This window comes from Pocillopora damicornis, chromosome 3 (genome assembly GCF_964200805.1).
Source record: "Pocillopora damicornis chromosome 3, jaPocDami1.2, whole genome shotgun sequence".
In the NCBI taxonomy this organism is placed as follows: Eukaryota; Metazoa; Cnidaria; class Anthozoa; order Scleractinia; family Pocilloporidae; genus Pocillopora; species Pocillopora damicornis.
In genome coordinates, this window is record NC_142672.1 from 28,740,871 (window position 1) to 28,756,337 (window position 15,467).

The window sequence follows — 15,467 nt, forward strand, 5'->3', positions numbered from 1 at the left end:
ACATGTTTGCATACTTACTCAGGTTCATTAAACGAGTTTGGACTACCCGCGCTAGCTGTTAATATTTCACACCTACATTAGCAAACTGAAGTAAGCACCTGATTTTAAGGTATAATTGCCAAATCTGACGACAAAATAAAAATGTGGTTGATTTGTTATAGAGAGGGGCGCTTATTGGATAGAGGGCTCTTATCGAAGGGAACGCTTTTTAAGAAACTATTAACCTGTACTGATCCAGCTGTGGTTGAAGCTTACTATTTAAGTGGGGAAGGGGGACGGGGTATTCAAGTGGGGGCGCTCAGGGGGTGCTTGTTTGATTTATGGACTTGGGGGTGGGCGCTTATTTGTGGAAGGGCGTTTGTTACAGTGTAGGCGCTTTTTTGAGGAGATTCGGTATGTCATTTTTCCTTCCTTGCGTGAAGAGGTAGATCAAAGGATCTTACACGGATATCATGTGGATACTATTGAAAAGAAGCCGAGGAAAAGTAAAATCCTTATAATTAACAATAACAACAACCGTAGGTGGCGTCTGATCTTGTATCCTAATCTTCAGGGTCGTTGTTTTTCACCAGAATGATACTTAACTGAGGACATAAGAAGCTCGAAACGTCAGCTTTTTTACTCTTTACAGAGGCCAACTTACGTTTTCAACTCAGTTGTTAACACTAAATTACATGAGGAAACATAAGCTGTCATTATAAAAGCATGTTCATACATCCACCACGATAATCTCATTAACCCCAAGATATTTTAGTCAAGGATTATTGGTGTAACTTCCAAACTGATCCTGGGAGAATGCACTTTTCACAATTTCCCTCTAAAAAATAAATGACTGAACTGTTTCCACAAGATGCAGTGGCTGTCCATATTTTATCATCATCCTTTATCATCTTTAGGTGTGGTTAATCTGTTCGGTCCTGTGGGCGGATTAGGAGAATTCAAGGCTTCATTCTTGGCATCTCATGGATTCGTAGCTCTTGCATTGGCTTCGATAGATTACGAATATTTACCTTTGTCCCCTTCGTCAATAAACTTGCCAACTGGCTTATAAGTCCACATGGTATGGGCATGCATACCATTTGCTCTGGGTCATGGATTGGGCTGCTGAGGGCAAGCTATCAAATAGCAGCAATAAAGGCCGTTGTAGCTATTTCACCGGGGCGGTTGCTTCCTTTTTGCCTTTTGAATACGAAAAAAAGATCTCTGATGTGATTCCTCTTGATAATACCATAGTACAATCTTCAGAGAAGGGTAACATCTGTTATTATGCCAAACCGACCAATGCTGGTTATAATAGCCCACCAGGTTTCCTAATATTCTGCTTTAACTCCAGTTGAGCACATTACTTGTCCTTTTTAAAAAGTTTCTAGGACAAATGACCTGAACATCAATACTGACTAAACAGTAAATTTCATCGCTGATCGCCTGGAGGAGAGTGGAAAAGGACATTTGTGTACTAGCCGCGACCTGCGTCATTCTGCGAAAGAGGATCTTTACGCGCTTCCTTGTTAATGTTCTGCGGCCGCTTACATAAATAAAATTACAAAAATAAGTTTCTAACAGAAATTTCAGCCGTACCAAGAGCACAAATTTGTTTCCGCGAAACACGGCCAAGTGCCAATCAGTAGAATAGGACTCTTGCAAAACGTTCTGACTACAGAGAGATGTTTTTAGGCGTTGAGGTCGTAACATGAAAAACCATCCACACACCTTCCACCCCTAATGCTTCCCAATGTTGAATGCACCCACCCTCTCCTTCTCGACTTGGTTGAACCATATTTAGACAAGAAAAGAGACTGTGACTCCTTCTCACCCTAAACACAAGCTATCATTTAAATTTGACCAATTTTTCAAATCTTACAGCCTTTACTGAATAAGCATTCCTTGCGCCTTGCTACTATTTACAATGTGGGCACTCAAAGAAGATGAAGGCTGCGGAGCAGCGAACGAAGGAAAAATTAATCCACAATTTCATTCTCATTTCTCTCGAGACTGCCTCAAGATTCAGCATCAAAGGCTTTTAACCGGCTGGTTACACCACTTCTGTGGGCGCACCTTTAAAATAATGTAGCCTGTAAAGCAGACGCACTCAGTACTAAGAATAGATAATGACATAATTTCGAGTGCAATTTGGTGTTAATAAGCACAAGGAAATCTTTCAAAGACAACAAAATTGCACGAGCCCGTAGGGCAAGTACAATTTACCTCTTCTTCATAAATTAATTAATTTTTTGAAGACCATCTAACATAACGTCGTTTTACCACGACCAGGTTTTAAACAGCCCTCAATAAAGGCAAACGTTGATTTTGTTAAAGCAATGTCAAGGACGGTTCTAATGAACACTGAAAAACACGCATTTCATTCCAACAACCCACATGCAAAGAGCTCACGGGACTGCCGATTTTCTAAACCGCAGCCGGATTCAGAAGTCATTTAAAAAACCGGCCTCTGAAGTTTAATAAATGCTTTAGGAACTGTGACGGTGAGACTTCACAGGGAACCAGCTTTGATTATCTTGAACAAGCCGTTGACATTGTTGTTCTTGATCGCTTGTCGGCAGCCTGCAATAACTTGAGATTTAGCTTTGCCCACTGCAGGAAAATGAAAAATCAGGGATTAGATGACGATAAAGCATCTTTGAAAGCTGTACAACATTCCTTAATAATACTTAACAATACACAGGTCATCCAGATAGAGGACTCATTTAAGAGAGAGAATTTCTCTAGAGGAGCTTATGTGAAAGGGGCTCACATGAGCTTTGAGCCAATTAGAGAGGGGCTTGTTTGGGGGGGGCAGATTATAAGAGGAAAAAGGTGGAGGGCTCATACAAGAGCCATTAGTGAGGACAAAAATGCAAGTTCTTACTTTTCTCCAGCAACTGGCCAAACTATTTGGATGCTTTTCGTTTAACCCTTTGAGTCATCCGCACGAATTCAAAGTTAACTCCCTAACTGATTATTATGCTTTTTCTGAAGGCTCTTGAGGAGAATCTGAGAGTTATATCTCAAAATAACCTCTGTCTGATAATTTGCTTAACTCTCATTGCCTGTCTCCTGAACAGTGTCTTAGAGTTGTGGGGAGAATGTACCACATGATCATTCCTGAGAGCCAGGGGGTTAATGCACTGAGTTAATCCGTTACCTCTGAGCTTTCCAGCTCGTTGGATGGCCTGATTGACAAGTTTTAGACAGGACAGAAGCTCTGTGTGATTATTACATCTGATCTTGTAGCCATTGATTAAATCTCTGTTCAGGTCATACAGTTCCATGTAGCCTTTTCTCATGTTTTTCCTACAAAGAAAGTAAGAACAAACATGAAATCTGAGGAATAAATTTATCAGCCGTGAACGGTTTGAGTGAATTATTAACCAAATATTAAAGGAGTTATCACTGAAATTTCCACGAGGAATAAAGAGAGAGAAAGCTAATCGTTCAGTAGCACAGAGAAACTCTAAGGAAAACTTGAGAGCTTCAACCCAAGGAAGCAACACAGTGATCTTTAACTCAGAAATGACAGGCAAATTATAGAGGTGCCAATAAATACTAAATTTAAAACAATATTCTTCATGACGACCAGAATGCAGAAAATTACATTTCCGAGCCTCTAGATTTTACTTTTTTTCTGAGGGAGCATGTCCCTTGACCCAAAGGGCAAACCTTGCGACCCCTCTTCCGGGCACAGACCCCTATTACACCACTTGCAGCTGATTAAGGAAAAAGTTACGGAAACCCCTGTATCAAGTGCGCTTACATAAGACCACTACATCTCAAAAGGGCGGGTAACATTAATCAACATTAATCAGCATGCTCACATGTCTCCCATTAATCTGGCATCTTCAGCTCTGACAACCAAGCTTCTGATCAAATTGGAGTGATCTGCCATCTCAGCTGTCAGTTTTTGTCTCACAGCATGCAGCTCGTCTACCTGAATGATGATAATTTGAAGGCATGTATCGCGTCAGTGATCAAACACCCGAGACAGTGCTTTAAGGTTAAGTGCTGTGAAACAAAAGTATTCACGACAGCCAATCAAATCAAGTAGAAAACATTAGATGGAGCCAATGAGAACGCATTTTGAACACAGTTGGCGGGCTCCACCGGCGGGAAAATAGAAGCGACCCAGTCACAGTGATTTAGTTTTGCAACTGATTTATTGGAAAGTTGGCACCACCATCACTAAGAGAACGTATTCTCTTGCCAGAATTATTTAAATGAATTACAAAGCGAACCAAAGCAAAAACAATGCAGTCCCCATGTATTTAATTTTTTTCGACTGAAAGAATAAAATCCGAAAGGTTTTATTCTTTCAACATTTGGTCGAGAAGCGACGCTTCGAGAGAAAATGTGAAATTTTGAGGACAATCTCTCACCAAGAACATTGTCATCCGACAAACCGGCCGGAAAGAGGTTTATCGATTATAGAACCCTCCTAACCCAGCAACTTTTATATCTTGCAAACAGCGCCCGTAAAAAAGTCAACGTTGATCTAATGGCGATTGCGCATTTGAGTCCAGCTTTTTTATATCACTATCAGTCAACTCTACAAAACGAGTTTATTTGTCTTCCGTGTAAAATGATGGAGGTGAAATGATAAAAATTTTGAGCTGGCTCAAGTTTTTTTTTAACTGGCTTTGTTACTTTTCAACGTAAATAATCGGAGAACAATGATGGGGGTTATTGCGTGATGAATGTGTGGTGATTCTACACAACGTGACCTAAAGTGTCCGAAAAAATAGGGCAAAAATTGATTGATTGGTTTTAAGGCCAGATATACAGTTCGGTTAAATAACGCTTTGAACAACATTGCATATTCGTCATGTTAATCCGGAACTGTTTTAATAAGTTTTGTTTAGGTTTATTACCTTAAGCAACACCGCACGAAGTTCTTCCAAATGCTCCGGAAATTCTGTAGTGGTCTGTAAGTCCTGGAGTAAAATCGTATGGCGAAGTGGTTAGCTCTTCTCTAAAGCAGTGTTAAGTTAAATTTGCTCTCAGGAAACCGCGACATGTTTTCTCTGGACACATTTTTTAGAGGTAACTTCTTCACAACTGAAAAGCAATTCACGTTCGCTGCTCTCTAAGGAGTGACACTGTTCTCAATCAAGAAAGCTGCATTCGAATCACGAAACCAACGCAAACAGAAACAACAAACCCAATAGGACTTGGACGAAACCATCAATTGGTCGTTACGAAAGCTGCCAAAGTGACAATGAAAAAAGAGTTTCTATTTATTTTGTTCAGGGAAAAATTACCTCAATTCCCAGGAAGGTTGCGAGTGCCTGAATGATATCACCTGCTAAATCCATGTCATCTGTTTTGACACTCACCTAGACAGAACAAAAAACTTAGGCCTGCCAGATACGTTTTAATACATTCCCCTCATTTTACAAATTTGCTTTGTATGTAATATCATAACCTAGCCTTCCAACAGCCTAACAGAAAGTTTTCACTCATGTAGTGAGCAGCTTATTACATTTCGTTAAAGATAAAGACAAGGGCTTCTGAACACGAACCTGGACTTTTTTTGGTACCACTTGTTGAATTCTCTAAAAGCATGCTAAGAAAAAAAGTGGGTAATTTAAATGTGCTTACATGAAAAAATCGCAGAAAAAAAAAATCGACCCTAAGCTCTGGTTCAAAACCAGGTCTCGCCGAGGTTTACTAGGAAAGGAGGAGTTACCCTCCTGAGTGCTTTTTATTATCAGTAAATAATTACAAAGATTTGACTGCAAAAAGGTTAAGCTTCCCGGTGGTTCCGCCTAAGCGCTACTACCAATTAGCACGCAACTAGGCACAGGTTCGAATCCTGTCGAAGCCTGAATTTTCCTGAGTTTCTCCGTTAAACTTTAGTCCAGAGAAAAGATAGCCACTCTATGCATGAGAACTGGTACAGCTGTAGCTATGGTGTATTAAAATCAATACAGCTCCTTACATTTCCACTTTGATCCATTTTGATTGCCAAGGGGTTACCAGTTCTCAGAGACAAGAACATTATGTCAAGGTCCCCGTCTTTACTCTCTATCTCATCCGGGAGGAGAAAATTCTGATTTAGCCACATAACAGCCTGTGCAGGAACCAGAAAGTAGAGGTCAGTTACCAGCAATGATCAGATATCTGTGTTTACCTAAACATTTACACCCTAACAACAGTAAACATATTCTCCATCCTGTTCCTAAACTTTTCCCAACGTCTTGAAAAGGAGAATTTGTTTAACAATCAAGAGCTTCTTTAGTTGATGGTCATTTCCTTTATTGTTGTGACCTTAAAGTGTGACTCAGGCGTGATATTATGGGGAGAAATTAGATGCTAGTCGTTCTACTGGGCTTACCCTGTTCACTCTTTCATTAATATGGAAGCAGCAGCTGGATTTTGGTTCAGCATAACCATCTGGGCAAGGTATGTACAGGGTGAATCTACACAACAGAAATGATGATGATTGAGTTTGGAAATGAATCATACTTGAATGATTTAATAGGTTTACCGGCATAATAACTCACTCGGGATGTTGGGAGAACACGTGAAAAGTTCTTCCCACGTGAAAATGTTCCCCCCAATATCCCAAGTGGCTTATTAGGCAGGAAAATAGACAGAAAGTGCAGTGTATTGCTTTAATTCATAAAAAAATATGGGTTCATCAGTGAAATAAACGGTAGCTTTTTACCAATAACGACGCTTGTAGTATGTAGTACTAGTATTAATGTATAGAGTGTTTTGGGGAAGAAAGAGCCACATGAAAAATACATGCATCTTAGCCTTACAGACTAAGTGAAAACTACCATGAAAAAAGCTACATGCCCTTCAATCCATCTTGAGGCACGCAAATTTCAGTTTCTCTTGTGTGGTTGAAAGACAGCCATAGTAGAATATGATCTAGCTCGCACAATGTTAGTGGCCTTGTTCAAATGCTACTCTGACTAGGAGGTGAGATTCAGTATCCACTGAAGCTTGAGGTATTCAAATTCTTTTCCAAAACTAATTTAAATCTATAGAATCAACCTGTATCAATCAGGTTATCACTTATTGTTAGTAATTTTGCAGGTCTCTTAAAATATTTCCTAGAGTATAAATATTGTTACCTAGGTAGCTGTCTTGTAAGTTCAAAAACATGGAAGTGGTTGCTGCAAAACAGAAATTAAATTTCAAACAAAAAATAAAACAAACAACAACAAAAAAAGCCAAAACAAACAAATTAAGAAACATACACAAAATATAGAATCAGATGGTGAGGTAAAGGTATAATTGTCTGACTAGAAGCACTTACACATGCCTTCTTTCATTTCATATTTGCAACATTGACTGTACATTTTAGTGATTTGAAATAATACATTTTCTCCTTTTGCAGACTCATTCCATGAATTGCATTTTGTATGGTTGCTTGCAGAAAAAACCTCACCAGCAGCCACTTAATATAATCCTTTTAAAGTGGAGAGAGATTTTATTGGAGGAAAGAATTCAGCTCAAGAACATCACTCATCAAATGATCTTGCTTTTGATGAAACTGCTCTATCTGAAGTGATGGTGGCCATGACTGTCCAGTTGACAGCTGAGCTGTTATTGGTCTCTGTGACCAGTGCCTTGACCACCTGGGTAGGGGTCATCATCATATCACATGACCACAATGTGGCTCAATTAATTGTAGATGTGTCTGTCTCTGTCATTGACAATCAACAATGGAAATGTTGCTGCCATTCTGGACTACATCACCAATGATTATTATTTTGCCCCTTTAAACTAGTGACTTATCCACTGACAGAGGAATTAACAAGTCCACTAACCTGGATTTCTGGCCAACAAAAGCTTTGATGTGAAGATCAACAGGAATATCTTTGGGTGGGAACACTGGAACTTGAAGAGATGACTTTAAATTTTGTTGTGAGGGATGGACAACATGACTTTCCCCCTCAAACACTCCTTCAGCAAATATCATCACAGTCCGGATAATAGTTTCATTGGTAGTTGAAATTGAGAGCTGCACATGTGGCTGAACTTGTTCACTTCCTGGGTTTACCAACAGTGAGGTCTGCAGTTGAGTGCTGGCTGGTATGACTCCCATCTGTGATTGATCAACCTCTTGACCTCCAACCTTTCCAACCTATGATAATTTAGTCATATTATTTGCCTATTTCATTGGCCTGGGGCTTTTGTTAGTTAGAAATGCAGCTGTGACATGAATTTTCCCTACTGAACTATTTGATCAGTACATTTTTGTACATCACCAACAAATAAACCTAACTCTCACTCAGGTGGGAAGAAACAAAGAGTGAATGAGACCCCAAGAAAGATGTCACTTACTCAGTCAGAACAAATATCAATAATTAAAGTTTTGAACAGTAATCACTGTGATGGAAATTTACTAATAATAAAAACTCAGACATAACCATATTGAACACTAGCACTGGGCTGATGACAAACAGCCAAAAAAGGGCTGAAACTAAACATAGGACTCCCTTTAAATTACATATTCTACATAAAACACACTATTCAAAGTCAAATGACACGTGACATAAGCTTGTTTCAGTAGTAGACTGAGGATACAACAACTGCTCATCCCATCTTTTCTTCCATTCTTAACTTCTGCTTCTGTCAGTACAATGATGTTGCTCTCCTCCTATTTATATTGTAATTAACTAGCCAGTAAGAGGATGCTTGGAGTACTGGCAGCCATGATATCATCACATCCCCCACCAGGAACAAGATTAAATTAAATTTCTTACCTTAGCATTTTCTTCATAGTTTTTCAATTCCAACAATAAATTCTGTTTTCTTTGTGCCAAGTCTCGTAGTGCATCTTGTTCAACATTGACATCCATCAAGTTGCCCTTCATTTCAGCAGATGCTGGCAAGTACCCACGAACTGAAATGGGTGAACAAAAAGGAAACATGAGAAGACAATTCTCAAAGGCAAGAAGAAAACAATCAAACCCCTATCCAGCCCCCTTGCAAGCCACTCCTTTTTTCCCCATCATGCTTTTTCTATTGCCTTGTTGTTGGCTCATCAAAGTGCTGAGGATATGAAGCCCACAGGTTACAAGCTCCTCTTCAAAACTCGTTATAAATAATAATACAAATAATAAGCTTAAAGACTAAACTGGGATACTATACCATTTATGAAAAAAAGCCTGAGATCCTACATTAGCTCCCTGACTGGTCAAAAACCTATCGTTTATTGCACCAGGAACCCAATAGAAAGATTAAGATATACTGTGTTTTGTTTTAAGCTTATTTATTGAAAGCAATAAACCACACTTTTGATCGCTTTACCAGCATTAAAATGCACACATCCTGCATGGATTATTACACCAGTAAGCCAAAAGAAAGCGTGTTCTTTTAGTTATTAATAACCTGAACTATTATTTCAGCTTCCAGAGATTGAAAAGTAGTTTTTCCTCTTGAGATGTCTCCAATACAAGTGGGACTGACACAGCATAACTCAACATATGCATTAAAATTACCTTCCCCCTCTGCTGAACAACAAATGAGTTCCACTTTTCCATCCATACGATAGTCTCCTTCAAGTATACCAGCAACGGCAGCAGAGAAGTTATCTTTAAACACCACCTCCCCTGTTCTGTCACTACGAGCATCAATCTAAGAATGTGCAAAAGGAGTTTACAAAATGTGATGAATAAAACAAAGAAAGGAAGTATTAGGAATAGTTGACTAGTGCTGTTCTTGGCAAAACATTAATTACTAGCATGAAGACATTTAGCCAATTTGTGGGCTCTGAACAACAAGAAATTTTTTCTTATCATGTCAATGCAGTGTCAAGCTGAGAGGCAATAACATTTAAGGAAATATCCATTGATGGGATATTATGGGAAATGTAAGGCACAGAGTAAGAATTTGCTTAACAATCAGGAACTCCTAGATCAATGGAGATCATTTCTTTTACTCTCTTGACATCAATGTTTGATGCATGGGTGATATTGTTGGGTGAAATGAGATGTTAGTGACACTCTTTGGGGTCGATTAAGTGTTGATTAAGTGATGAAGTGTTGAGTAAATAGGGAAGTAGAAGATCACTGTAAGACACCATCCTTGACTGACCCATTTTATTATGCTAGAGTTGCTAGACATAAGTTTATTTTTTCTTTTGTAATTAGACAGAATATCTTCACCTTTCCATTGGACCAACCAGTGATAAGCTCTGGCACTCCATCGGAATCAAGATCAAAACTGTGAATGGTGATTGCTTGATTTTTTGACTGAAAAAAGAAAAAAAAATTAAATTAAAAAAAAAAGGATTTAAGGAGGGATGATTGTGCCAGGGGATGGAAAACAACCACAACTGCCTGAGTGGATTGGCAGAAAAACTGCATGTTAGTATAATTCTAATGAAATAAGCCAGTGATAACTGTACTAAACCATACTTTCTTGAGACGAACACATTGTTTATCAGAAGCCTTTCATTCAAAAGAGTTAATTTCACTTAGTCTACTTTTGATTGTTAAAACAATCAATATATTTAAAAAACAATGGATAAATGAAGTCTTCTCTAAGTATTGCGTTGATGGCACAATGATCAAGCACTTTTTCAAGTGTTTTGTAGATTAGATTTGTGAATTCTGACACTGTGGTCTTAGTTATGTACTGGGTAAATGAGCAAAATCAAGGTCTGAAGGAATAAGTAGGTACCAAAGTCAAAAAATTTTCACAGTCACATGGGAAGAGATTGTGTGGTGATTACAAAAGCTTGGGGCAAATGCAGTTGTCTTGGCAGCTGACAAGGCAAGGTATTAGACAACTAACAGTACTTTTACAAGTATCAATAGTGAACCTGTGAGCTAATTTGAGTTTTTTTTTTAAATAATAGCTACTTTGTACCTTTATTCTCCAGTATCTTGCTGTCTTGTCATAAACTCCCACAGTACCATTTCCCAAAGCATAACCAAATCGAGATCCTCGGATTGGACATAGAGAGGTTACAGACTGTGGACAGAAGATGAAAAATAATTATTAATAACAACAATGTTCACAATTGCAGGATATAAAATAGGTTCTTGAAAAGAGATAGATGCACCCACCTCAGTTTCAGTCATTTCTGCAATAATTTCATCTTCTTTAAAAACTCGAATGTCAAAATCCTCTGAGCCAACAAGTAACTGTGCAAATCAAAAATATAGTGATTGTAAAATTGTAAAATGTGAACTTAATCCCACAGAAAACTTACCATTAACCCTTTACCTCACACAAGTGACTATGAGAGAATTTTTCTGAACAATATCAATACAATATCAAGCAGACAAGTGATGAGAATAAAGTAAAATATTAATTAGGGGATTATCAGTTGATCCAATACCAAATTATCCAAATGGATACCATAAGAATTGTATGGCAGACAGTAAGGAGAATTACTAATGAGATCTTGAGAGTAAAAGGGTTAAGGAGAGAAATTCATGAGTGCCTTGATAGAGTGCCCACATTTGCAAAAGCCACAATTGAGATTATTTGACATTTTATCAACACTGCAGACAAACCTCTGCCAATCCATCACTGTTAAAATCACACATTGCCAAGGAGCACACATTGTCTCCTGTCACCTATGGATGCCACAAATGGGACAGAAGAATAAAGTTTAGTATTTTTGCTACCGCTTTTACATGTCTGCCAAAAAAAAAACAACAACAACAACAACAACAACAATTACATTATTTTGTAAATGGATTATTTACTTTTCTATTTAATTTAGCTTTTAAGATGCAAAACCTCCTCTATATATTCATTGTTAAATACATTGGTTAATGTTTATGGTGGTGATAATCGATAAGTATCATAGTTTGCCTTATATGTACTCACTTTCAAAAACAATTGTAACATTTTTGACTGCATACTCAAAGCAAGAACAATAGACCTCTTCAACTCACGTTTCCCTGACTGGATTGGTGCTTTATTTAGTTTACAAACAGATGTAAGTTACACAAAATGACAACTCAACTCCCCATACCACCCCCCAGTTATTGCTATATAAGGTGATAAGCAACCAGTTGACTTCAACTTACAATTACCAATACTTACTGTCCAGAATTCGTCATTGCCTTCAAAGTCAAATCCTTGAATTGAACAGTTTCCACCCACTATCGCCAAAGGATTCTCAAAAGATCCAAGTCTGCCTGTTACAATTGCATTGGCTCCATCTGCAATCTAAAAATATTGAACAACCAAATGAACTTGTACCATTAAAATTAGCATTCAATAACTGTAACTGTTTCTCCCACAGCACTTAGTACTAACTGATTTTTTTTCTTCACTACATAATCCAGTTTAAATTTTTATCCTTTTTTCTACAAATTTTTAATACAATACCAATTTGTTTTCAACTTTTTAATACCATTTTTTTTAATACTGTAGTTCATTTTACTTAGTAAATAGACTTAGGGTATGATTGAGGAGAGGGAATGGGACCTATTCAAAGGGGAAAAGGCACACAGTCTGATTTTGTAAATGGGAGGATGCACTTCAACTGGAAAAGAGAAATTTAATTCAGGGGGAGTGCTAATTTGAGGATGTATTGAAATGAGACCATGAGAAATTCTGCATAATTTTCTGATTTTTTTTCTTCTCTACCAAATGGCCCCCTAGGCCCTAATTCAGTATTACCACTCAGTCACTTACATCTTTATAGAACAGGTCAGAATTGTTCTCCACATCATAGGCTAAGAAGTTTGTGGGTGTACCAACAAGAAGCGTGTCACATCCAGAGGTGTTCAAGGGACCAGCTGCAACAGCAGAAACTTGTTGGTTGATGTTTAAAATACTAATGTCGGTATCATGACTTGCAATTGCTCTGCCTCCCTGAAGGGTGCCACTGTGGGGATTGTGGATAAAAACCTAAATACCAAAGATCATAAGACAGATCATTAAATGACATTTCATTTAAATATGCATAGAAAATTAATTGATTAATACAAAAGATCTAATGAAAGAAACTATGATGATTAATGAAGTGCATCTCAAAGTACTCCCTCTTGAGTCCAGTTTCTAAGAAACACACATTAATGTGAACATATTCTCTCAATGTCCCTTCTAATTCACCATTAGATCATAAAAAGTCTTGGATATATCATATGCTATGATCCCATACTTCAAATCAATTTTGAATTAATTTGCCTTCGTCTAAAAAAATTAGTTCATCATAATGCAATCTGAAACACAAACATCTTGATATTCATTTTCGGCATTCTTGATCAAACCTCCCTATATGCAGAAAAATTGTCAAAATCAAGCCTGGTCAAGCCTGCAGTTTGCCAAGTTGTTCCTCATGGCTCAGTTAGAGGATCACCTGCCCATGAAATTAAGACTTCAATGGAGTTGAATCTTCAAAAAAGATTCTGATTTTTTGTTTCTCGCATGTTATGGGAAAAAAAGTTTAACAGCTCCAACTGACTAAAAATTGTCAAGCCTTTCAAGACTCTCAATTTGTAATATACGAAAGCAGTGATAAGTCCAAACTTCAGCTATCTTCGATTAAAAAATGGCCACCATATCAGTATTTTTGGCCGCCAAACAGAGCCAAACGAAAAAAAGTTTCACTGTTGTTTATTGCCGACATCAAATAAATAGGTGAAGGGGTAAGTTTCTAAAGAAACTGTGGTGCTGCGTCGGTGGGAGAGTATAGAAGGTAATTTAGTGTTAACAACTGGGTTGAAAACGTAAATTAGCCACCGTAAAGAGTAAAAAAGCTGACGTTTCGAGCGTTAGCCCTTCGTCAGAGCGATCGCTCTGACGAAGGGCTAACGCTCGAAACGTCAGCTTTTTTACTCTTTACGGTGGCTAATTTACGTTTTCAACCCAGTTGTTAACACTAAATTACCTTCAAATAAATAGGACCTAGTCACCCGGTATGTTTTACACAGTTGCTCGCGTTGCTTCCTGTTTCAGACGAGTGCACGATTCCTTGTTTCAGTAACTATTTATCCAATTTGGATAAGCCAGAAAAAATACCATATTTCGATTATAATAATAATAATAAAAAAGTACCAAAACAAAAATCGCCAACCTTTCCAGCAGTTGTGCCTGCTGTCAGACATGGATGTCTTCCATCGTAACGACCTAACGCTGCTGTTCGAGGATGAATCTTGTGGCCCAGTTTGAGGGTAAAAATAGGAACAAGCATTGCAAGTGAATCTTTAGTTATATAGAAGGGCGGGGATTGATCACATAATCGTTATTTGTGAAAAGGAAAATAATTATTAAGCGGTTGCCATTCGCCTTAGAAACTGTAAATTATTATTGCGCAGTAGGCACTCTGCGCATTAGTTTTGGTCTGTTGTACGCTGATCCGAAATTGTGGACGCAGAGAAAGTCGCAGATAACGGGTTCCTAATGTCTTTTGCGTTCGAGATCTTGGGGAGTTACTACATCACGGGCGACGAGCGGGGATAGAAAAAACGACCCAAATACGAGTGGTCAGCGGTGAAACAACTTTCATACTTTATATATAGACAGATCATTTGTAGTGTCAGGAAACAATTGTGCTGTAAAGCCGAAGTGTAAACAGTTTACTTCGCTAAATAAAATGTTAAGCAATTCAAAAGTGTTGATTGTACATATATCTTTTACTGCTTTAATAAACAATGAAGGCATCGGTGGCATCCGAAAGGTACCAAGAAGAATTAAATGTACGTTTTGTAGTTGCAGAAAACAATCATGTTGTAAAGCCGAAATGTTACCAAGTTACACTTCGCTACTTAAAAAGTTAAGCAATTTTCCTCAAGCTTTAACTGGAACAATACTTCTTATGCTCTATTGACCAACGGAGGCATCGGGAAAGGCATTGCTGACACCGGGAAAAGCATCAAGAAGAATGATATTCACGTTATGTAACTTGTTGTGTGACGAAAAAAACGTATCTTGACTTGTTCAAAGCATTAATCACAGTTGGCTTCCTTTTCACTTGAATTTTGTTTCCACAGCTTAAGATGAGAAATTTAAAATTTCTATCAGCTGACGTTCTTTTACTGCATATTATATCTATTCAATCGCCCCCAATTTACGTGGAAAAAAGGCAAGTAGGAAAACACTGAGCTTCGAGAAACAGCCATGTTAAGGCTAATGTATTTACCATTCCTTAAATATTTACAATCAAGACCACTCGTTTAGGAGACCTTTTCTCAAAAGATCCACACGTGCAAATAATGCTGTTTTCCGTTCGAAATGTTTTTCTTCCTATTCAATTGAACAACTGACTTAGCTTTTAAGCCGAGAAAAAAAATCACAATTATTGAAAAGGTCATAGACAGGCCTACACAGACTCCCCTGTGTGGTTTTACGTTTGCGACGCAAAAGCCTTTAATTAAAGCTTCGCTCTGACGATGATGGGTAACCACGTGCTTCAAGTCGTGTTTTGAAGTTACACATGGCCTCCTGGAAATTTCTTTCCGAGGAGTTTGTTCTTAGAAGTCTGATAGCTTCTCCTTTAATAAAGCCTTTCTTAACACTTGGCGGGTGGCAAGATGAATAGTGTGTAT

At 38.0% G+C, this 15,467-nt stretch overlaps 1 protein-coding gene across 1 annotated transcript; it reads right to left on the bottom strand.

Moving 5' to 3' along the window:
* Window positions 1-1,846: 1,846 nt before the first annotated feature.
* LOC113666459 (BBSome complex member BBS2) lies at window positions 1,847-14,370 on the bottom strand. Its single transcript, XM_027182249.2, has 18 exons — window positions 13,997-14,370; window positions 12,613-12,828; window positions 12,016-12,141; window positions 11,478-11,540; window positions 11,025-11,102; window positions 10,825-10,929; window positions 10,119-10,205; window positions 9,453-9,588; window positions 8,715-8,854; window positions 7,776-8,092; window positions 7,077-7,118; window positions 6,329-6,413; window positions 5,933-6,064; window positions 5,253-5,327; window positions 4,863-4,925; window positions 3,813-3,925; window positions 3,143-3,291; window positions 1,847-2,592 (listed from the first exon to the last, which is right to left on the bottom strand). The coding sequence occupies exons 1-18, from the start codon at window positions 14,111-14,113 to the stop codon at window positions 2,492-2,494; spliced, it is 2,145 nt and encodes a 714-aa protein (XP_027038050.2). The 5' UTR covers window positions 14,114-14,370; the 3' UTR covers window positions 1,847-2,491.
* Between the last annotated feature and the right edge of the window lie 1,097 nt (window positions 14,371-15,467).

Excerpts from the sequence above, each read along its gene's own strand:
- LOC113666459 (XM_027182249.2), bottom strand. The coding sequence starts at position 14,113 with ATGCTTGTTCCTATTTTTACCCTCAAACTGGGCCACAAGATTCATCCT. Across the intron at positions 8,855-9,452 it reads TTGTTCAGCAGAGGGGGAAG|TTCGTGGGTACTTGCCAGCA; the intron begins GTAATTTTAATG and ends CACCCATTTCAG. Across the intron at positions 5,328-5,932 it reads AAATGGATCAAAGTGGAAAT|GTGAGTGTCAAAACAGATGA; the intron begins GTAAGGAGCTGT and ends TGTTCTGTCTAG.